This window comes from Glycine max, chromosome 7, assembly GCF_000004515.6.
Source record: "Glycine max cultivar Williams 82 chromosome 7, Glycine_max_v4.0, whole genome shotgun sequence".
NCBI lineage: Eukaryota > Viridiplantae > Streptophyta > Magnoliopsida > Fabales > Fabaceae > Glycine > Glycine max.
This window is the reverse complement of record NC_038243.2, coordinates 3,326,757-3,349,214: the sequence shown is the minus strand read 5'-3', so window position 1 is coordinate 3,349,214 and position 22,458 is coordinate 3,326,757. Positions and strand designations below refer to the sequence as shown.

At 30.3% G+C, this 22,458-nt stretch overlaps 3 protein-coding genes across 5 annotated transcripts; all 3 read left to right on the top strand.

Moving 5' to 3' along the window:
• Positions 1-5,418: 5,418 nt before the first annotated feature.
• On the top strand, positions 5,419-6,924 carry LOC100803697 (uncharacterized). Of its 2 annotated transcripts, none has more exons than XM_003528522.5 (2): positions 5,419-5,882; positions 6,256-6,924. In XM_003528522.5, exon 2 carries the CDS (start codon positions 6,267-6,269, stop codon positions 6,747-6,749), a length of 483 nt encoding a protein of 160 aa, XP_003528570.1. In that variant the 5' UTR covers positions 5,419-5,882; positions 6,256-6,266; the 3' UTR covers positions 6,750-6,924. The 2 variants fall into 2 exon arrangements, with proteins under 2 accessions (XP_003528570.1, XP_006583164.1); XM_006583101.4 differs by having other exon boundaries at positions 5,457-5,882; positions 6,234-6,924.
• A 6,064-nt stretch (positions 6,925-12,988) lies between these two features.
• On the top strand, positions 12,989-15,637 carry LOC100801583 (cation/calcium exchanger 4). Its single transcript, XM_003528518.5, has one exon. The coding sequence runs from the start codon at positions 13,331-13,333 to the stop codon at positions 15,281-15,283; it is 1,953 nt and encodes a 650-aa protein (XP_003528566.1). The 5' UTR covers positions 12,989-13,330; the 3' UTR covers positions 15,284-15,637.
• A 1,608-nt stretch (positions 15,638-17,245) lies between these two features.
• Positions 17,246-22,238, top strand: LOC100798914 (guanine nucleotide-binding protein subunit gamma 3). Of its 2 annotated transcripts, none has more exons than XM_014777705.3 (6): positions 17,246-17,420; positions 17,886-18,056; positions 20,219-20,271; positions 20,404-20,448; positions 20,541-20,591; positions 21,912-22,238. In XM_014777705.3, the coding sequence occupies exons 2-6, from the start codon at positions 17,895-17,897 to the stop codon at positions 22,078-22,080; spliced, it is 480 nt and encodes a 159-aa protein (XP_014633191.1). In that variant the 5' UTR covers positions 17,246-17,420; positions 17,886-17,894; the 3' UTR covers positions 22,081-22,238. The 2 variants fall into 2 exon arrangements, with proteins under 2 accessions (XP_014633191.1, XP_014633190.1); XM_014777704.3 differs by having other exon boundaries at positions 17,247-17,733.
• The last annotated feature ends 220 nt before the right edge of the window (positions 22,239-22,458 follow it).

The following is a 22,458-nucleotide window of genomic DNA, read 5'->3' as shown; positions in this document are numbered from 1 at the left end:
GCAGAAAAAGAAAGATTAATTTTAAATCAAGCAAATATGTTTATATATTAAAAAAATAGAAATGAAAATTTAATTTCATACACCGTCGATGAATTAAAAATTACTTTAAATATGAATTTTAATGTAATTATTACAAAAATTAATATTAATGATTGAATGATAATATAAAAATATTTATATGACAAGTATACTTAAATTAAATTATTTAGATATTGAATTTTTAATATATATTTTTTTAAATGGAGAGTATTTAAAGTTATAATATACTAAGTATTTTTTTTATCATTGTATACTAAGTATTTTAGTTAAGCGCTGCACACTATAAATATTTATTTTTATATGATTTAAATTTATAACAAATAAATATTTTTAAAAATATATAAATTATATTACAATTAAATTTATAACAGGTAAACATATTTGAGTATATAAATTATATTTTAAATTTGTTCATATAATAAACTATTTATACAAAGGGTGATAGTTGAGAAATTTTGTTGACTGTGTGATAGTATGTGAAATATACATCCAAATGAGATAATATAGAGAATATTGAATTTGTCTAATTATGAAAGAGAAAAAAAAGTAAATTGCGTATTTTAATTTACAATAGAGTTGACAAAATAAACTACCCAACCTAATGTGAGTCACTAGCTATGACGGCTCATGTAGGAAATATCTAACCAAAATTTAAAGTTCAAATCGCATTGAGTAATTAAAATTTGGGCTAAGTTTGAATAAGAGGTACATTTGATCATAATATACTAGTAGATTCAGAGATTGAAAAGAGTAGGCTCATGTGGTTTTTTTGTCTCTACCCTTTCCATCTATTACTTTTTATGATGTTTTTCAAACGGTTTAATAATTTTGATTTAAAAGAACTATTTATTTAGTTTATTTAATTACGAGAAGAACCGATCCTTTTTTATCTTTTATCTTCTTTCTCGTACAGCATTGTTCCTTCCTATTATTTACAGTACGTTTTACTCATATTATCTAAAAACACAGTATTATAAAAATGATTGAACAAAAACCTTTCATACAATCTTCATCTTGAGTCCTATGTTGATAGATGGGAAAAAATATATAATTGAACAGAAAGGAAAATAAACTATATATCATTGACATTTGAAGCATATACCAAAATCGGGGAAGTATACATTAATAATTTATAACTATTACTTTTGGTTTAATCACTTTCATTTTGATACGATCAATCAATTAAGCATACACATGATAAGTGTGTAGCGTAGGACATGATGATACTACTATTAAATTAATTCCCATTCATCAATTACAGCATTAACTGCATACTATATTTGCCAATTGCCATAGTCATTATCTCTTGAAAGCCAAGAGCAAATTTGGTTTCAGTTGATCTAAACCAAATTAAGCGTATATATACAGGGAAAACATATAATAATTTCTAGTCTATATATGTGACCAAATATATTACACATGTATAACCCATCTTTGGTCATTCACACACTAACAACTAAAAAGTAACTGTTTTTTGAGGTAAAAAAATGAAGAAATGAACTAAAATGGATCTACATATATAGAAGACGTGTAAAAAAACATACATGTAAGCATTGAATAAGATCTAGACAAGAAGGATGCATGGGTTCACATGCCCTATATTGGTATGAAATTAGGGGGTTGTCCTGACCATGTGAAGTTGTGAAGTATGTTAGATGTTCCCAGACCACAAAATAAATGCATATTAGAGCAGCGTGGCATATATATCTGCGGCTGTTTGGTGGAAAATGAGAGCTCCACATAACTAGAACAATTCCAAGGTGGGTTTGTCCCTCAATAGCAACATATTTTAGCACAAGGGGCAAAGGGGGTGTCACAGTGTCCAAGTGCAAGTCCTTATCACAACCGCTGCTTTAGTGCAATAGCAATTATATGTCACACAGTAACACCTCTTTAATTTCATTGGCATGGCAATGTTTGGTCCACTCATTAAATTGCTGTTTTTCAGTACAGAACCTACTTCAATTTGGGGTTTGACTGTGACCTTGTGGGGGTGAGGATTTCTTTTCATAATGGAATTCAGATGCATGAGGAATTAATTGCCAATAAGGTATATATATTATATAATATATATCTTTCTCCATTTCTCTCTCTCGAGTCTCTCCTTGTATTTTTTATTTTTAATACAAAAAATTTGGATTAGAAGAATATATATATATGCCCCTTGTATGGTCAGAACAAAACTACTAATCTCATTGAAGATTATGATTTATAGTGAAATTTACGTATTACTTGTCAACATAAGAAATTTGAAAATCCAATAAAGTCGCATATAATATGAGTAGAAGACTCGATCAAATGTATTACTATTGGTATTTTGATATTAAAACATTCAAACATAAATTATATTATTTAAAAATCAATTTTATACAAAATGAATTCCATTGAAAAGCTATTTTTACCAACCTCCTAAAAACTCACACCCGGCCAATTCCATTGGTGCCCCTATTGGTTTGCTTGCGTTAGCTTTTGATATCTTTAATAATGAGAAATGGAAGTGGGTCCATGAAACAAGTGGTTGCGTAGGAAGCACTGCGTTTGCAAACAAACCCAACCCAACCAATTATTAAAGGCGTGGAAATTTGACCTGTCCAATATTGCCCCCTCATTCATATATATGATCTACGTTCTCTTGTTGTGTTATTACTATAATTATCTTTCATCTAATAAAAACAAAACCAACTCTTTTCAGAAGAAAAAAAGTGAACATTATTTAGGGTTTTGTTCGACATGTGTGCATGCATATCAAGCATATGTGCTTGGACTTTAGAGTTGTCACACTTTGGAATCAGAATACCTCGCTAGATACGCCATATATGGAGAACCTTGACATAATTAGCCACAAGAATAATTCTCCCTTCCCTTTCCTTTATGTGTACCTTGTATTTTTGCAAAAGTAAAGTGTATTATAAGTCCCCTTAGTAGCATATTGATTCAATCTTGTCCAACATTATCAAGATACGCTAAATCAATCCCAGTCATATATAGATTAAATTTCTTTTTAAGAGTGGATGATATTTTTATCACAAGCTTAAGAACTTTGCTACTGCTATTTTTTTTTTCGATCGCTAAACAAATATATTTATTGATAAAAGGGCACGAGAAATTCATACATCATAATTTCAGTGTGCGCACGCACACCATAAACATAAAATGATGAGTGTACGTTTTAATTATCAAGCAAATTATAAGTACGTGATATATTACCACTCAATGAGAAAAACCAAATTACTTTTATTTTTTAGGTGAACCTTATAATTGTTACATCTAACATCCCAAAATATATATTTTATAGGACTGAAAGTTCTTTATGATATAAACTATATATATTTATAACATTTTATATTTATTTAATTTTTTTATTATTACTTCGATGATTAATGTTATAAATATTTTAAATACATATATATAAATTATTAAATTAACTATATCCATAATATTATTTAAATTTTACAAATTTTAATATAAATAATTAAGATAATAAATAGTCAAACATTAAGAATTAAATTAATATTTAATTATATTTATATAATACTGAGTAACTTACGAATATCAAATCCTCTGGGAGAAGAAAAGAATGATCTAGCTTGATAAGAATACAAAATTGATACAGTTCATCGTCGTCTCTATTGTTCAATTAAAAATTTTCGCATCACCTATTATTATCTGGTTAAAGGGACATAAAACAATAAAATTCATATTAATTGAGCCAATGGGTATTTGTTTTTGTGATCTCCAAACTCCAAAGTATGTGCTCATATCTACCTACCAATACCATAAATAATAAATAAATAAAAACGCCTTCACAAAACCCCCCAAAAAAATGCAAAAAGGTCAAGTATAATTTGTTTAATTTTTTTTTATAATGAGTATAAATTGTTTAATATCTGGTATGTTGACCTAATCAGTACTAGTCGGCAGGTAATGGTACAAATAAATACAAGCTGTAATTCAAATTAAGAAGCTACTTTATGAGGTAATCTTGCAAGCTGTACCTTCCTTACATGATTTACATTTCACGCGTCACTTAGGTATTGCTTCATAAAAGAGAAAAAAAATATTATGACGTGCAAAAATTAATAGACTTCTATCATTAAAAATAATTAATATCATATTGAATACTGTATAACTACTTATATTTTTATATTTATGTTGACGCGTATAAGAAATACTTTCTTAAAGAAAAGAGGTAATAAAAATGATCTCCCTTCAATTGTCACAGAACATTTTGAGTCTGTCCAAATAGCGAATTCACACCACCAACGATCTGATTGAAGAACATTTCATCCATGAGAAAAACATGCCTTCAGAAAAAGCTTAATTCTCATGGCATTTGTCTCTTTCATAAACAAACGCCTTTTCTTTTTTCTTTTCAAACTGTCTTTAAATTTTATCTATTTTATAATAGACATCTTAGAATTTAATTTCATTTTAATCTGTCTTAAAAATCTACCTTTTATTGCAAATGAACAATTTAAACTTTAATTTCATCTCCATTAATCCTTTATATTTACCCAATTTGCAAACAATCCATTCTATTTAGTCAGAACTGAACTACCAATGAAACAAAAAATACAACCATTTATTTACTTTATTTCCGTCATTTGTTATTTATTCTTACAAACTACTTTTATAAGCATTAAAACAATAGAAAAAGTTCTATTTGGTTTTTAATGAAGAAATTACTATGTGTTTTAGATTTGAAAAATAAATTATAAAAAAACGCAGTGAATGATTGAGATTTAAAATATATAAATAGTTGAAAGTTTTTGTCTATTAATAATTTAACTTCTTTTTTGACGTGTTACAAGTGTAAAGTATATTTTGCTCAAAAATTTGATTCAACACTTTTAGTCTCTTTTTTTATTCATATTTTATATTTGTAAGAATATAGGAATAGAAAATATGTAGGATATCCAATAATTTACCTATCATGTTCAACCTATTAAAATAGATGCTCCCAATTATTTGTTTTTTTTTCAATAACTCTTAGTTAGTAGTATTTTTTTTCTTAATTATTTAGTTCATAAAAAATAAATCTTTAATTAGTTTAGAATTCAATAAAAAATAAATAAAGTTTAAATTTTGTTAATAATTAAACTCAAATATCATCATAACGATTTAATTTTAATTTTAATATATTAATTATTTATATTTAATGACTTGATTTTATTAATAGTATTTGTTTAAGATTAATCACTCTTGTGAATAATATTTATATTATATAAGTGTGTGAATAATTATTTTTTGAAAGTCGAAACCAACACATATTGGGTAAGAAGAGACTCACGATATCGTAATGCTTAGCTGGCAATCCAATCATCAATGGCCAAACATTCACACATTTAATAAAAATTTTGTCGACGTGGATTATACCATAGTCCACCTCCTTAAAGCCTCAATCATTGATGTTCTTTCTCTCACCTCTTTTTTTTTCTCTCTCTAGAAAGTGCCTTTCTCTTTCCCTCTCTCAACTTCCCTACAATTCATATATAGCCAAGTAGTGCAGATCCCGTGCAGAAGCCAAATAAAATCCCTTTGTTTGCTCACATAAGATTTGGGTTTCTTCAAAATTATCTTTTTTTTTCTCTCCTAAAAAAAAAAGAGAAAACTTTGTTTGATTCTTTGAAGGAGGTTTGAAGAAAGCAAAAGGTGTAGTTTTGTTTTAAGTTTCTTTGAAATGGTTTTCATGTCTGAGATATTGTTCCCCGAAGAAAAAATTGAGGAAGGAGAGTGGGAGAAGGAGAGATAAGAAGAAGAGAAGAATACCTACCCAGCAAGCAGAATTAGAGAATTTTTTTTCACAAACTGTTGATTTGATTCATTTTCATCTGCTTCTGCTGGTAATAATCCTCGTCATATTTCATCCTCAATTGTTGTTTGCTTGTACAACTTTATCATGTCTTTTTTTCAATTTCCCTGGTCTTATTCATATAATTTTCCTTGCTTTTATTACATTCAGCAAAATGATAAGCTTTGTCATAAACTCAGAAGGGAAAAGAGCTTGCTTGAATTTTTTTTTTCTTTTTCTTGATTTCTTCATTGGTTTAATAAAAGAACCAATAGGTTTACTGATCTTGTGAAAACCTTGTGGATGTACGTATGTATGTATTTATGTATGAATGCCTATTGAAGCATATCCTTTGAAGTTTTTTTCATATGTCAAATATTAACAGAATGATATTAACTTGTTGGGTGTTGATGGTTTCATGACAGGGTGGTTGGCAATGTCTGCTCCTATGATCATTGACCCTATGATGATATCGGCACCAGAAACTCAATCAGCAGCAGCTAGCATACTAGTTGCACAAAGTGAAGTTGAATTTGCTGTATGTGACTGTTGTGGACTAACAGAAGAGTGCACCCCAGCCTATATAGAAAGAATCAGAGAGAGGTACTTTGGAAAATGGGTTTGTGGGTTGTGTGCTGAGGCTGTTAAGGATGAAATTGTGAGGTCTGAGAGACTTGTTTGCACAGAAGAAGCAATGGCTAAGCACATGAACTTCTGCAAAAAGTTCAAGGCATCAGGGCCTCCTCCAAATCCGACAGTGCACTTGATATCAGCCATGAGACAGATTCTTAGAAGGACTTTGGATTCTCCTAGAGTAAGGTCCACACCAAATAGTCCAACCAAGACTCTCACAAAAATTCATGGTTCTGTGCTTACAAGATCTGAGAGCTGCTTCCCTACTCTCTCTGAAGGGTTGTGATGAAGGGAATACTTGTGTATTTAGTTGGATAAAAATGGAAGCAGGAAGCATAAATAAGGACAGAAAAATATAAGCTGCAAAAGTTTAGATGTTCAATTGTAGTTTTGTCCAGTACAGAACTTTCAATCTGTTTGTTAGAAAATTTGAACATAATTTGGTCAAGAATTTTGCTTCACTCAGACCAGTTACCTTGTTTTCTATTCCATTTATTTGTTTGAAATAAGAAAAATATGTTCATAACTGAAGACAAACATGTCACGTTTCACAATTGGTGCAACTGAAGAGAAGATGGGACAATGCTGCCCCTGTTGTTGAACTCTGCAAAGTCTCAAAATTTGATCATGGAGTTCAACTAATCTTGTCTGTACTCAAATTGATTAATTGGAATCATTTGGGGCTATTTAAAGTGAAAAAGAAAAATAAAGACACCAATAATTGAGTTCTACTTCTCCAAACTGGCTTAAAAAACTAATCATTGATGAAATTTAAAATTGACTGGTCTACTTTTAGTGCAATGCACAAATGCAGCTTCTAACATTGATTATAATTTTGACTCAATTACACAAGACAAGCCACTGAAAAAGGCTTGGGTGGCTGGAAGTTGAAGTAGTCGTGAATATCTCTAGTGTTTGGAAACCTGAAGCTAAGCTGATATTCTGTGTGTTGAGTTTTGCATAAAATAGTGATCCTTTGTCCTGCGGAGTAAACACAAGAAAATTTATACACACAAATGGACACATTTTAATTTAAAATCTTTATATTTAAATTTATGAGTTTTATTTATATTTATATAATTTTAGATTTTTTTATTTTTATCTGATGTAAAACTTTATTTTATATTTGTATTTCATCACTCTTATCGATATATATATTCTTAAAATACGGAAGGAGCAAATCGCGGCTGCATAAAAATTACTAATACTTCCATTTCATTGACCAATTCTATAGACCTCCCTTGCCATGTGTGACAAACTTAATCAAAATTGTTTTAACTTTTGTTCTCTTTATGGCACCTCAGCATTGAATATACCGTTTTCCCTATAAAATGGTAACAAGCTGTAAATACAACCGTGACATGGAAACAAAAGTAGATGGGGTGGCTAGTATTGTACAGAGAGGGACCAAGGGCCAAAGGAATGATTATTATGCCTTAGGAATGCAAAGTAGTTGGATGGTCTCATCCATTTGTGATTTTCTTTCACTGTGCTCCCTTTAGATCTTTCTGGCGCCACAAATCAGTGTGATGACAACTAAGCACTAGTTTTATTTACATTTTAGTAAAATTATTCTTGAACTATTACAAGTGATTAAAAAATAAAACAGATTTAACTAAAAAATAAATTGTGTATTAAAATGTATGTTACGATATATGAAACTGTTTATGACTATGAGTGTTTATCAAATAAGCACTACAAAACGAATGCCAGAGAGGATTGCTGTTGTGTGATTCTGGTAGACAGAGAACATTCTGGAACACAAGGACTGACGTGTCAGGTGGAACTTGGTTTTGTTTCTATGATGATGATCTGCACTACTGCAGCAGCCCCCACTTAGGTCCAAATGACTCCAATTTTCGATGAACATATCATCATGTTACTACTTATGTGTCCTGAACTAAAACTTTGTCATGTAAAATAACATTATACTCCTGAAGAAGTGTAGTCATCTCTTGCTGTTTGAAAGGTTCCTATGAATTATCTAATCACATCTGGCACTTTGTTGGCTTCTGTAACGAATGTGCTTCTCTCTTGTAGAAGCTTGGACGTTTGTTAAGCTTTATTTAACAAAATACAATGTTACATTTTGTTCAAAATAAAAACTTGTGAACAAGCTAAATTCAAATTAAAAGAAAAGGTAAATTAAAAGAATTTAATTTAAATGCATTTGAAGGGTAAAATATTTTTATGCATGATAAGTTTGTATAGTCTTATAATAATTATATTAAAAAGCATTGATCCTATAAATAATTTATTATATTCAAAGAACGAAGAAACTAAAAAGAGGATTCAATCATAGAGCACCAATGAATAATTGATTGTTTGCAAAGTCTATGAATACATTAGAGGTGTCAAGGCTACTGTTAGTTGGTGTTTTGTTATACGGAACCCAGCAACCCCCCTAAGATGTCTTTCATTCTATGACTGCTAAAAGGAATCGGCTGCTTACTCTTGATAAAGCTGCTTTTTTGAACAAGGGTTCCCTCTGTCGTTTATGTTCAAATGAGGCTGAGTCAAATGCTCATTTGTTCTTTTCTTACAGAAAATCTCTCCAAGTTTGGGCTCACATTCGTGATTTGGTTCCTTTCCGCAGGCGTTTCACTTCTTTGCAGCGCATTACTGAGTATTTAATTAGGGACAGATCCACATCAAGTGTTCAAGGAAAATTTCATTGTCTAGCTATAACAACTACAGTCTACTGCATTTGGCTGCCTAGGAACAAACTGATTTTTAAAGATTATCAATTTTCTGTAATAGAGGTTATGAGCAAGATTAAGTTTCTTATATATAGACAAGCACACCTACTGTATTTGTTTTAACATCTTGATATAGACCTTCTTGTATTAGGGAGACTTTAGCTGCGAGATATGTCCCGTTTATTGTTGTATCATTTTGGTTTAATATAATTTACATTTTTTCAAAAAAAAAATCATTGATCGTATAAATGATCATATATAAAAATTAACTCAAAATAATTAGGTTCTCCACTTTCACTTGCAACCTGGATGTCTTACGTTGCAATGAGAGGCTACCACACAGTTAACAATTGAGACCAATGGCTGTATTACTCTTGTCAATATTGGTGTACTTGGAACAATATGTTAGTGGATGTTCTCGCCAGCTAGAATGATAATTAATATAATATCAAAAAAATTGACTGTCTTATTCTTTGAAAAGGGTTTGGTAGTTTCCTCCAGAGAGAGAGAAAAAAAAGCCTAAACAATCCCCAACAAGCATCCAAACTCTCCCATCAGTTGTGTTTCTTTTTCCCCTTTCCGGGAAAGTAGTTTATCTAATTCTTGAATAAGTTAAAACTTAAAAGGGTACCCCTTCACATTGCTCCATGCACACTAATTAAGGATGATTAGCTCATGAAATTAATTTAATGGGCTGATTAAAATTAAATTAATAGCCTCATGAACCATTCATTTCTTTGTCATATGTAAGAATTATTTTATATGTTGTTCAAAACTAAGTAGGCAATTATTAAGTTGCAAAATTAGGTCATCAATGACAATAATAATGGTTTCCCGTGATTGTAGGGTGTGAACGAGTATGTTCTTACCAGAATTAGGCCTGCGGTTATGCCGTAGAATCTACAAAGAAATTTTACCAGAAAGTGCATGTAGACAACCAATTTTGACTTTGTCTCTTGTGGAATTCTAGAGAATTCTTGAGATTAACTTGCACTCAGGCTCAGCTCAGAATGGCATGGAAACAAAACAAACCAATCTATTGACTTGAGATGAGAGTTAAACAGGATGAAGAAAATGATAATATCTGTACTAATATGATATGCCATAATCTTACTTTAATTGTTGGTGTCTTTTGCTTACACCAATCAATTCGGAAAAAGATATAGGGATCCGTTGCTATTAACCGTACACCATTACCTACTTAGTCTTATACATGACATGTCAACTTTTATATGAGTATACTTGTAAAATTGCCTTTCTTATTTTGGTCTCTAGTTTTATTTTAATTTTGTATTTTAATTATTTTATCTCAAGTTCATCGTTTGACATTTTTTTATATAGCATGCTTTATTCATAATTCTGTCTTAACTTTGTTGGTTTAGAGAAACCACGCCATTAAGATAGAATATCATTATATGAATAAGAAAGTGTTTTTTTTTAAAATAAATAAGTTTTATGCGATGAAAAAAAGAATTTAATTAAAAACAAAATAAAGGACAAGATATCATATTTGCCAAATAGTAATCTTATCAAAATCAGGGCTTGAAAATGAAATGAGAGTTGATACATTTCGCTCCAAACGATATGAGGCCGGAGAGTAAGGATAAGGTTGGGCCTGAGCCTAGGTTTAATTTTAGGCTCTTGCTATTTACACCTCCATTTTTACTAAAGAAGTAAACCCATTATGCTTTCTGGATTTTTCTGAAATTACATATATTTATTTTAAAAATGACTCATAGCTCCAAAGATATATTATATATTTTTTAATAAAATATTAATTAAGAATTAAGATGATTGACGAGAAATATAAAAATGATAAACACTTATCTTATATTTATGTTTATTAGTCTTATTTTCATCTTATTATTAGTATTCTTTAAATTCTACCAAAATCTTATTTTTATTATATCTTTATTATTCTTTAAATCTCAATTTTAAACCTTAATCTGGTGGGGAGGGGTGGTCGTGCCGTTGACTCCGCCATAGAAGTAGTTGGTCCGCACCATTCTTTGTGCGGCGATCATCGAGGCTTTGAATGTGGGGACTAGCGTGGAAGCGGAAGCGCTCAACAAAAAAGTAGTAGATATAGAAAGTCCCAAAGAATGTGAGTTAAACATTGAGGTTATGGTAGGTGGGGGGTGTTTATGGTAGGATCAAAATGGAGCTATTTTTATTTTGAGACATTGAATATGAGAATATTAATGTATGAGTCATCACATGATTTATTTTTTTCAAAAAATATAAGTGGTTAGTTCTAAATTTTTGTTAGTCACACTTGACTTATATATAAGAATTTTCTCGTTAGTATAGGATAATTCTTCTACTTTAAACTGAGACATAATTTATTTACCTTAATATTTTATATATTAAAAATAAAATTTGTGTTGGTAGCATTTCTTAATGTGTTAGCTGAATATAGATGTCATTCAGAAAAAAAAGAGGTGAATATAGAAGTCTCTTTACAGGTGAAGCACGTCTTTTTTTTATACGATTAAAATCCTTGTTATATTTAGAAAAGGTATTATTAGGTTGATGTTATATTAGCTAACAAATATCTTGTTTTCCCCATTTAATATAGTTCTTACTATGTGTCATTTTAGGTATTGTGTTTGAAATCATTAAAAATGAGTTTGGAATGATTTGCAAATCATGCTACATGACGTATAATTCGATATATATTCAATTGAACAATAGAGGATGGACTGACAGTCTTGATCTATATGGTAATTGTTACAAGATAATAGCCATAAGAGACTGAATTCAAGTCCAGAACAAAAGAGCATACATCAAACAATGGATTACAATAGTTCTAATATTTTTCATCAATAATGACTAAAATGAATATCTTATAATATAAAGTCTGATATTAAACATTTACAATTTTATTCCTGTCAAAAAAGAATTACAATTTTATAAAGACTAATGATTAAAAATTATACATACAAATTATTAAAAACTAAAATAAAAAATTCTAAAAACCGAAAACATAAAACAAATATTTATATAGATGATAAAGTATTTAAGCCTTAAAAATAAAGCTTAAAAAATCTCCATCAAATCAACATGAAAATTGATCGTAGAGAGCTAATCACCCAAGAAACAATTTTAGGGGAGTATTTTAGTATTTTAGGTTATTTTAAAGTAAAATGAGCTGGAAAATCAACTAGTAGCTAAAAGTTAAAAAGAAAATTATCTTATTAAATTATAAATGTTAAATAAGACTGGTTGTTGAAATAGTTTAAAAATAAAAAATAAAAAATAATAAAATCATGATTTACTTAAAAATAATAATAATAAATTGGATAAATATTTTAAAAATAAAAAATATTAAAAACAATAAACTAACATTTTAAAAAATATTGAGAGAAGATATGTTTGATTGATTAAAAATGTTTGTATTAAATATAACAAATATTTTTAGTTCACATTTAATTTAAATAATAATTAACTAATTAACTCAATCATTTTAAAAGGAATCTCCCAATATTTTTATTCCCATATCTCTCTTTATTTCAATACACTCATTCAATTTAATATCAATTATATTAAGATAATTAATGAGATATTTTAATAAATTTATATTATTTGACTTGTCTTATATATTATTCGTATGTACATGATAAAAAAAAATTATCCTATGATTTATATTTTTATCATATCATGTTATTTTTATTTTATCCAACCCCCGTAATTTTAACTAATGAAACAAATATTAAGAAACTATAAATGTTTATTAAGTAGTCCAACAAACTTTTTGATTAATAAAAAATTAAATTATCTTATCAAACATAATATATCTCATTGTCAGGTGTAGATTATGAAAAGATCATTTTAATTTACTGAAATTGTCCAATAAGGCAATAACAATCATAATCTCCGTGTACATTTCAAAGATTTAACTGCGTAGAAACCCCCCAAACGCGTACCTTTCTGAATCCTCACTCTTCTGCTTCTTCAGATCATCGGGTAAGCTCCAATATTCTTTAATTCCCACTCCACTTCTCTGGAATGTAATCTTCCCCCCTTCAAATTCTGCTTCCAATTTTGTCTCAATTCCCACTCCCGGGTTTCATTTCCCTTTCTAGAAACCGAAACCCTAGACAATTTTCCGTCTCTGAATTTGAGTAATTGGGACCCCAAACTCCTTCCAAGGATAGTAATATTGGAGATGAAAGCGCCAAATGCTTTGTTTGGTGCAAAACGTAGAAAGTTTCACGGGGTTTTCAATGCTTTGTGTGCTATGGTTGTGTTTTTCTTCTTTTACAACCGGGAAGACATCATCCACAACCCGATTCTCAGGCAATCCTCGTATTTTCCGAATCATGGGTTGCCTCAAAATGCGATTTTTAGAGATGGGTCTTCCGTGATTCACCGTCGAATGGTTGAAATCAGCGCCAACACTTCAGGTGTAGCTGGTGACAATGGTTTAGGCGTAAGTAGTTCTGGATTATGCAATGGCTTGGTTCAACATGAGGGTTATGCTAGCCCCTGTGAATTCTTAAAAGTTAATCCACAGTGTTCGTCTGATGGGTATCTCGATTACTTGAAGTTTTTCTATTGTACATGTCAGGGTTTTAGTGTGTTTGGTTATTTAGTGTTGGGTGTGTGGCTTGCTGCATTGTTTTATCTCTTGGGGAACACTGCTGCAGATTACTTTTGCCCTTCTCTTGAGCATCTCTCAAGGCTCTTGAAATTGCCTCCAACTGTGGCTGGGGTTGTGCTGCTTCCACTTGGGAATGGAGCACCTGATGTGTTTGCTAGCATAGCTGCCTTTGTGGGTGCTGAAAGTGGTGATGTAGGGCTTAACAGTGTGTTGGGTGGTGCTCTTTTTGTTACCACTATTGTTGCTGGAACTGTTTCTCTGTGTGTTGCGGATAAGGAGATTGGAATTGATCGGAGATGCTTTATAAGGGATGTGAGTTTCTTTCTTGTGACTCTTGTTTCGCTGCTTTTGATTTTGTTTGTTGGGAAGGTGGGCGTTGGGGTGGCCATTGGTTTTGTGTTGATTTATGTTGTGTATGCATTCATTGTTGCTGCCAGTGAGATATTGAGGAAACATGCATGGAGGTTGAAATTGGATGCTGTCACACCATTGCTTCCTGTTCGGGGAAGTGTGTTCTCCCTAGGTTTGGAAGAGGATACTTCGATCTATAGCTCTTTGCTTGAAGACACCGAGAGCGATCCTCCACGCCTCCCTCCATCATTGCCACAGTGGATGTGGTCTTCAAATGTGGCTATATATTCAAACCATGCAAGTAAGATCAATTTTTTGGATGATGAAAGGCCTCCATGGGGATGGAGTGATGGGTCCATGGAAAACACCAAGACTTCGTTCACTGTATCAAAACTTTTTCTGATGATGGAGATCCCACTGGCAATTCCTAGGAGGCTAACAATTCCAATGGTTCATGAGGAAGTATGGTCAAAGCCTTATGCTGTGGCTAGTGCTTCATTAGCTCCTATTCTCCTAGCCATTTTGTGTAGCACCCAAGATAATGTGAGTAATCAGGGTGTTATACTTTCTTATTGTGTTGGTGTTTCTCTTGGATGCACATTTGGTATTCTTGCATATAAATACACAGTGTCTGATCGTCCACCACCTCAGTTTTTGCTTCCATGGGTTCTTGGAGGATTCATCATGAGCATAGTGTGGTTCTACATAATAGCAAATGAGCTTGTGGCTCTATTGGTAGCGTTTGGTGTTATTTTTGGAATCAACCCATCCATCTTGGGGTTAACTGTATTAGCATGGGGAAATTCAATGGGAGATTTGATGTCAAATATTGCATTAGCATTGGATGGAGAAGATGGAGTTCAGATTGCCTTATCTGGATGCTATGCAGGTCCTATGTTCAACACACTTATTGGCTTGGGGATCTCGTTGCTGCTTGGGGCTTGGTCAAAGAAACCCTCTTTGTATGTGGTGCCTGAAGACACTAGCTTATTTTACACCATGGGATTTCTGATCACAGGACTGTTATGGGCACTTATTGTTTTACCTCGGAACAACATGCATCCTAACAGAATATTAGGAATGGGTCTCATCTCCCTCTATGTGATATTTCTTTCTTTCAGGATGTGCACTGCTATGAGGTTTATAACAATTGCTGGTTTAAGTTGAGTTTATTGCAATAGATCTAAATCAAAATGAGCATGTTTTCTGCATCTCTTTGCTCCATCTGCTATAATTTTTGTCACGCAGATAGCTGATATATGGGACAAAAGAAACTCAGGGAAGAAAAAAATGATCTCCATATAGCAGGGATAAATTACTGCTCTATTGGCTGAAAACGCCATTGTTGTACATCCTAAGGATACCACTTACTGAACATAATTGAATATTGATGACTTTCCTTTAGGGCCTTTGGTATTTCAGCAGTCTAACAATCTATTGTGTTTGTTATATTCTTGGTATTATATAAACATTAGACGTACACATTTACGTACATACCAATATCATAATTTTAATTGGGTAGTTATTCGTAATTTTTATTGTGCTTTCCTTTTCATGTATTTCCTGACAAGCCTGATGATACCTTTTTATTGTAAACTCTATTCATTGATTGACCCTGCTATATATGAAATCCATGAAACCTCTATCAACTTATTTTAGAGTGTACTTTTTGTAGGAACTGTGCTCAGCATTTTTGCCCTATTGTATTAACCATGTTTCTTATGCATTTTCTTTACTGCTCCTCTCTATCCATCGTGCAGCTGTCTCTTGTCTGTCTGAGACCTGTTGAGAAACTTTCGTGTTACATACAGTAGAATTACCCTCCCATAGAAAAATTCATGATCCAACGGTTTAAATGATTTTCATATCATATATATTATTCAATTTTAATTATGAAAATATAAAATTTATGGGTGTAAATTTTGTGCATTTGAATCCACTTCCGTCTGTTTACTGCATTATCCGTGTCAAAAACTTGTTAACTTTTTTTTTTTTAATATAGTAATCTATTAGGCTATTAGCCGTGTTACATGTCATTCCTTCTTTCACCATCATCGTCAACACCTGTCCCTTGATACGATGACATCACCCCTACTACTAATGTTACTTATTTTGACCACTGATACAATTCTATAGTATAGTCAATTGAATCGATATCATGATCTGAAATACATGCAAACTCTGTTAACTTTGTATGGATTTTTCCCATTTTAATTGTTGAAAATAATTGAGATGTATGTTTAAATTAATCTAAATAACATTTCTTTATTAAAATATGTGTTCTTCATTAAAAAAGAAAGTTTAAAGATTGGTTGGATAACTTCTAAACAATTCGACCGTATATCAAGTGAATTGACTAACACGGCCTATATCTCTAATTCTTTTTATATTTAACCACGTATTTTTCTATGTTTATATAATGTAACTATTTCATATACTAATTATTTTATTTGAATTGTTATAGAAAGATAATTTTATTTAGTTTGTTCGTTTACAGTTCTTAAAAAAAATCAATTCTTTTATGTTAATATATCGTGAGATAATTATATAAATATATAAGAAGAGGAAGTTTTTTGGTACATATAAGAAGATTAATTAAATAAAAGAGTTTAATTTTTATGCATGATTGTCTGGATAATTTTTTTTTACACTTTTAATTTATAAAGTTAAAAAAACATGCTATGCTCCACTCTTGGATCATTAGATAACCCTAGGGACTTTTCCCATCAAGGTATACTACTAAGAGTTTCTATACTTTCTAATTGAACACTTAATTTACTTGAACGTTAAGAGTGTTTAAAGGTTGTCATTTGATGGATAACCATGAAGCTTCATTGTCACCAAGCAATTGAATCACTCACTCAACCGATCCATGTCTCTTCAATCCATTATGTTTGAATATATCACTATTCAAACCTCTTTTTATATTTACACTTTTGTATATCAAATATTCCACTAACATTTTTTTATATCTTTGTCATCTTATGGTATGCATACTTTCTACTTTCACTTTCTCTTTCTAAATACTCCATTAAATAGCATTGAGGTATCTATTAAATATTTCTATTGTTTTTTGGGTACAAAAATACTTCTATTTTAGTTTAAGAGAAGATTCATAAGATTTTGTGTCCAGCATTGACTACACAAACCCGCTTGTGGACCAATCAACTTTCGGTGCACGTTACATTGCCTCCGCGCAAACTGCTATCCTGCGCTGTGCTGGGAAGACAACCTCTTTCATGGCTCGAAAGAAGGTCTTGTCTAATTAGATCTTTGAGCAACCTCGATCCTGCAGAGCATCTCTGTAATCACTTCATCTCAAAATAACACTTTTACCCTTTTGATTATTCACTCACTATTTGACTATTTGTCCCACTATTCTTAGAATTTCCAAGCCCTTTTTCGGCAAAACAAATCTGAACACTGAAAAACCCTTTCTTTTTCAGTTTGAACTTTCCTTCGTGACAGTCACGTGTGCCCTGCCACATGCCATCTCTCCTACTCTCCCCCCCTCCCCTGTTTCTCTATGTCCCTTTCTCTGCCAATGTGACTTCGTGTTGCGCAATAAATGCCAAAGAAATTTTCAAACCACCATGCGTTGAACTGATTCTGTGCAAGTACAAGCCAACCCCATTTCTCCAGTTTATAACTTTCCACTTTAGAGAAATGAACCTTCTAGTTTCATTTTTCTCACGTTCTTTCTTTCTATCTTTTTTTTTTTTCAATGCTCTTGCTCTATAACCTCTGCTTCGTTTGTTCATTGTGGTAGAAACTAGAAATGGATGGTGGTGGCTACAACTTAACAACAACCTCTTTGAGCAGTTCAATGGAGCAAGTGATGAGACCCAAATCACCATTGCCGGGCTTAGTTGATTTTCATGGGAAGCGGAAGCAAATGGTTAAGATTCAGGTTTTGGAGAGAGAGATTGGTTTGCTTCAGGTACATCTAAGAACACTTTTTTTTAAACTTTTTATCGCTTTGTGTAAATTCCTGTCTCCAAAATGTTCCTTCTTATTCTTTTGTTTTTCTCTTTTGCTATCTTCTCCAAACTGTTTACTTTTGTGTAAGATAAAAAGACTCGGAGTCTCAGACTGTTGTTATGTGAATTTTTTTTCCCAAACATACATAAAAATTAATTAAATACGAAAACATACATATCCTCAATTATTTACCGATATATATATATATATATATATATATATATATATATATATGTTTATTATTTACTGTATAAATTCAGTTTCGAGAACACGAATTTACTGTGTTTTTTCAAAAAAAATTTCAAAATCCCGTTTGAGAATTCGGTTCCTCCAATTCTCAACGTAATTTTTTTTTAATTTTAAGAAAAAATAATTTTTTAAGATTTAAAAATAATATAAATAAAAAAATTAATGTAAAATAATAAAATTAGAGAATATATTAAAGAGAAAAATAAAGTTAAAAAAATAGTTAAAAACACTTTCATTGAAGAATTTTTTTAAAATTATATATAATGTAAAATTAAATACATTGATAATAAATAAAAGAAAATTAATTTGCTTGATTAAAACTTTTACAACAATACATATTTTTTAATGACTTCTTACCCTGCAGATTTTGATTGACTTCTTTTTTTCTTATTCATATTAGTTTGTCTTTTTATTGATTTTGATTGATTTTTTTTTATTTCTCATAACTGAATTAACATATAATTGTGATCTTTTATATTAACACATAATTGTAGTCTTTCATATAGTGACTAACAATCATAATAAAATCCTAACACATAATTGTAGTCTTTCATATAATGACTAACAATCATAATAAAATCCTAACCGGTCTTTGTAGAACTCTACATATATGTCTCTGTCTTTCGTTGATGTGGTAACTATTTATTCAATCTGTTTTTAATCAATTTAATTTTTTAAATCATTTTCTTTTTAATTTATTTTAAGACTATTAATTAATTTTCTTATTTTTTTACTTAATATACCTAAGGAAAAAAAATCACCAACAAAACAAAAATTAAACTTTAGAAAAATTCATAATATGTTTAAATGTCTTAAGTTTCTAATTTATTTAAGTACATGATGATTAAAAAATTATATCATAATATTTTTTAATTTTATTAATTTTCTCTATTTATATTATTTTTAAATCTTTTAAAAAATTAATTTTTCTTAAAAAATTGACGTTCAGATTTTGGGTTGAAGGGATTCAAATTCTCAATCGGTTTTTGAATTTTTTTTTTGAAAAAACACTGTAAATTCGGGTTCTTTTAATGACACTGAATAATAAATGTGTATGTTTTGATCAATAATGAAAAATATGTATGTTTTGGTATTTAATTAATTTTTTATGTATATTCGGGGGAAAAAGATCCTTGTTATGTAGTTTGAGAAAGAATGAGCTACACTGTTTTTTAAAGCATCGATCATGCATTATGAAAGCTCTGTTTTAATAACTACATAATCACATTCCACGTGTTTTTGATACTGAAATGAGAAGTTTTTTTTGGATGGAATCTGTTTAATTAATTTGGTGGATGCAGAGGATTTCTATTGTTCGTATTAAATTTAGTTTTTAAACTCCCGAGTCTACCTATTGTTTTCATATAAAAAAAAAGTCTACGTATTGTACGATGTCGCTTTTAATTTAATGCGTTACAATAAACCAAATTATTTAACCATTTTGTTATGTGAAATTTATGCTAATCATGTGCTTCGGATTTGAAATATGTTAAGTTATTACTACAATAAAGGCGAGGCTTCATTGTCACATGGCTCTTCGTGATTTAGAGAAATTGAAACCATAGTTGTTTTCCTTGCTAAATTTTTAAGCAACCGTTATAGGCGCATTGTTTTAGTTAACTAGAAAATTGTTTTTAAACATAAGCTGGTGACTTATTTGTATGAAGGAGTAACGTTTAATTTCACTACAGAGTGATAGTGATACTCATGAGATGGTAACTGTATAATCCTCATCAGTCATCACATAATGTGTGGCACTAGTGTTTTGATTTCTTAATGGAAATTTGAGCTTCTGTTTGTGTTTATAACAAGTTGGTTTAAATATGTTTTCAATGTTATAAATATCACCTGTGTCATGTATATTGTTCCTAGGAGGAATTAAAATCACTTGAAGGCCTTAACCCTGCTTCTAGATGCTGCAAAGAGTAAGGCTCCCATCTTCACTATTGTCTACATTATTATATCCGATTCCAAGGTTTATTGAAAAATAAAATACAAATCATATTTGTATTAAAGTATTTTATATTCTAATTTGAAGTTAACGTTTTCCTTAACAGGCTTGATGCCTTTGTAGACTCTGTTTCAGATCCCTTCACACCCACGTATGAGTCTTCAGCTTTCTCCATTTAATTTCTAGATTATTATTTTTTGTTACAAATCTCAGATAAATAATAAATCATTGTATCTGATACAGAAGAAAACAGACAGTCTCTAAATCCCATCACTTCAGGAGGCAGATGATCAGGTACACTACTTTGTCTTTTTACCCTTTTTTTCATTTTGATATGTTCTTTCACTTCCTTCCATTTCTAAAATTCATGATGCATAATTCAATGGAGTCATTTCTAAACAACAGTATTAGTACTTCCTCTCTTTTAACAGCTGAAGGAAACCGAAACATGAAGGGGCATGTGTTTTAAAAAACCTGTATTTTAATATATTTTGTATCATTAATAGAAATTTATACGAGACTCAATTCTCAAGAATAGAATAAAAAAATTAATCTCTTAATATTTTTTGTTTGTTTTAACGAATTAAAACATGATTATTTTTGTGTGCTATTAAAACATAATTCTCCTCTTTTTTATTTTTCTACATTTGACATCTCCCTACAATCTTTATCTTTGTCTTTTATTTACATATTATTTTATTAACAATTTTAACAAATTTAAATTTATTTAATATTATTTTTTATAATACCTAACTAACTCTCCGAACTTTATACATATGCCTTGGATATATTGCTGCAAACATACCTAATAATTATCATGTCTAATTAAAGAAAGACATAGCAATGGAACATGAGCAGTTTTTTTTTTTCTTTTCTAATACGACAGCAATATAAATAATTTAAATTATTTATATAATTTAGGTTTGAAATTGTCAGTTCCTATCATGATATTATAACTTTCATGAAGAAATAGTCTGAAATTTGATAATTCCTTTGTTGGTCTCTCTTAATAAAAAGTTGAGTTATAATACAAAATATTTTTAAAAAATAAAAATACATAAAAGTATATTTTTAAAATTTCTCGTTTGTAAGTAAGTTGACTATATGTTTTATTTTATTTACATAAACAAAAGAATAATAAGAAAATTTGAATGTTTCAATTTATAAAATTTTCATAAAATCAAATCTTATCAAATGAAACTAATTATACGATATCCTTAAGGAACTCAAATCCAAATTAACAAATGATGAACATTTTATTTAAAATTTACTAGTTAATTATCTAATAGTTGTGTCTAAATTAAAATGAGATGTTAGGTTTGTGCCTACTTAAAAATATCTCTATGTTCATAGGTTGTTATTCCAAAATCAAGTTGATGGTAAAATTTAGTATAAATTTTGAACCATCACAAAATCTATTTAAAAAGACACAATGTATTAAAAGGTCTAATTCAATTAATTAAATGAAACAATGTGAATATGGGCAACTTATTAAAAGCTATCTATTATCTGAGTTCACTTTATATGAATAAATAAAAAGAAGACACAATGTTGTGCAAGTATCGACACGACAAATGAATAACGAGGACGTTAACTTTCTTTTATTTTTCTCAGTCTTCCACGGGTTTGCTGCTCCAACAGTTGCCTGCTGCATAAGAAAACAGCAAAAGGTTGTTGTTGGGACTGCTGTTCTTCATCAAACTCCAAGTGTTGTCACTGTTGTGGCTGCTGCTGCTGCTGCTTGAAGAGTGCATCAAGATCCTGTGCTCAAAATTGTTGCTAGAGTGTGCTTTTTCCTGTGAACCCTCGTTCTCATTGTGTGAAGAACTGTTGTCGTACACACGTTATCAATAACTAAAGAACTATCATAAAGCTCAAGTGAAAAACATAGTTTATAAGGGAATGATGGCAATATCCATCATCATTTTCCTTCTTAGCTAACAAATGGTCTTGGGTTGCATTTGATAAAAATCAACAAGTGTTCTGTGACTGAGAATTAGAAAAGAATTATAACCTTTGTAAAACTTTTTAAACTGGCAGAGTATAACTGGCAACAATGTTTTATAAACTAGTAATATTTCTTCTTTTTTATGATAAGAAAAAATCCAATCACACACAAAAAATATTATAAAAGAATATGAACACATAATTTAAATAAATG

Coding starts and splice junctions, on each gene's coding strand:
- LOC100798914 (XM_014777705.3), top strand. CDS start 17,895: ATGGATGGTGGTGGCTACAACTTAACAACAACCTCTTTGAGCAGTTCA. Junction 20,449..20,540: donor TCAGATCCCTTCACACCCAC/GTATGAGTCTTC, acceptor TATCTGATACAG/AAGAAAACAGACAGTCTCTA. Junction 20,592..21,911: donor TTCAGGAGGCAGATGATCAG/GTACACTACTTT, acceptor TATTTTTCTCAG/TCTTCCACGGGTTTGCTGCT.
- LOC100803697 (XM_006583101.4), top strand. CDS start 6,249: ATGACAGGGTGGTTGGCAATGTCTGCTCCTATGATCATTGACCCTATG.
- LOC100801583 (XM_003528518.5), top strand. CDS start 13,331: ATGAAAGCGCCAAATGCTTTGTTTGGTGCAAAACGTAGAAAGTTTCAC.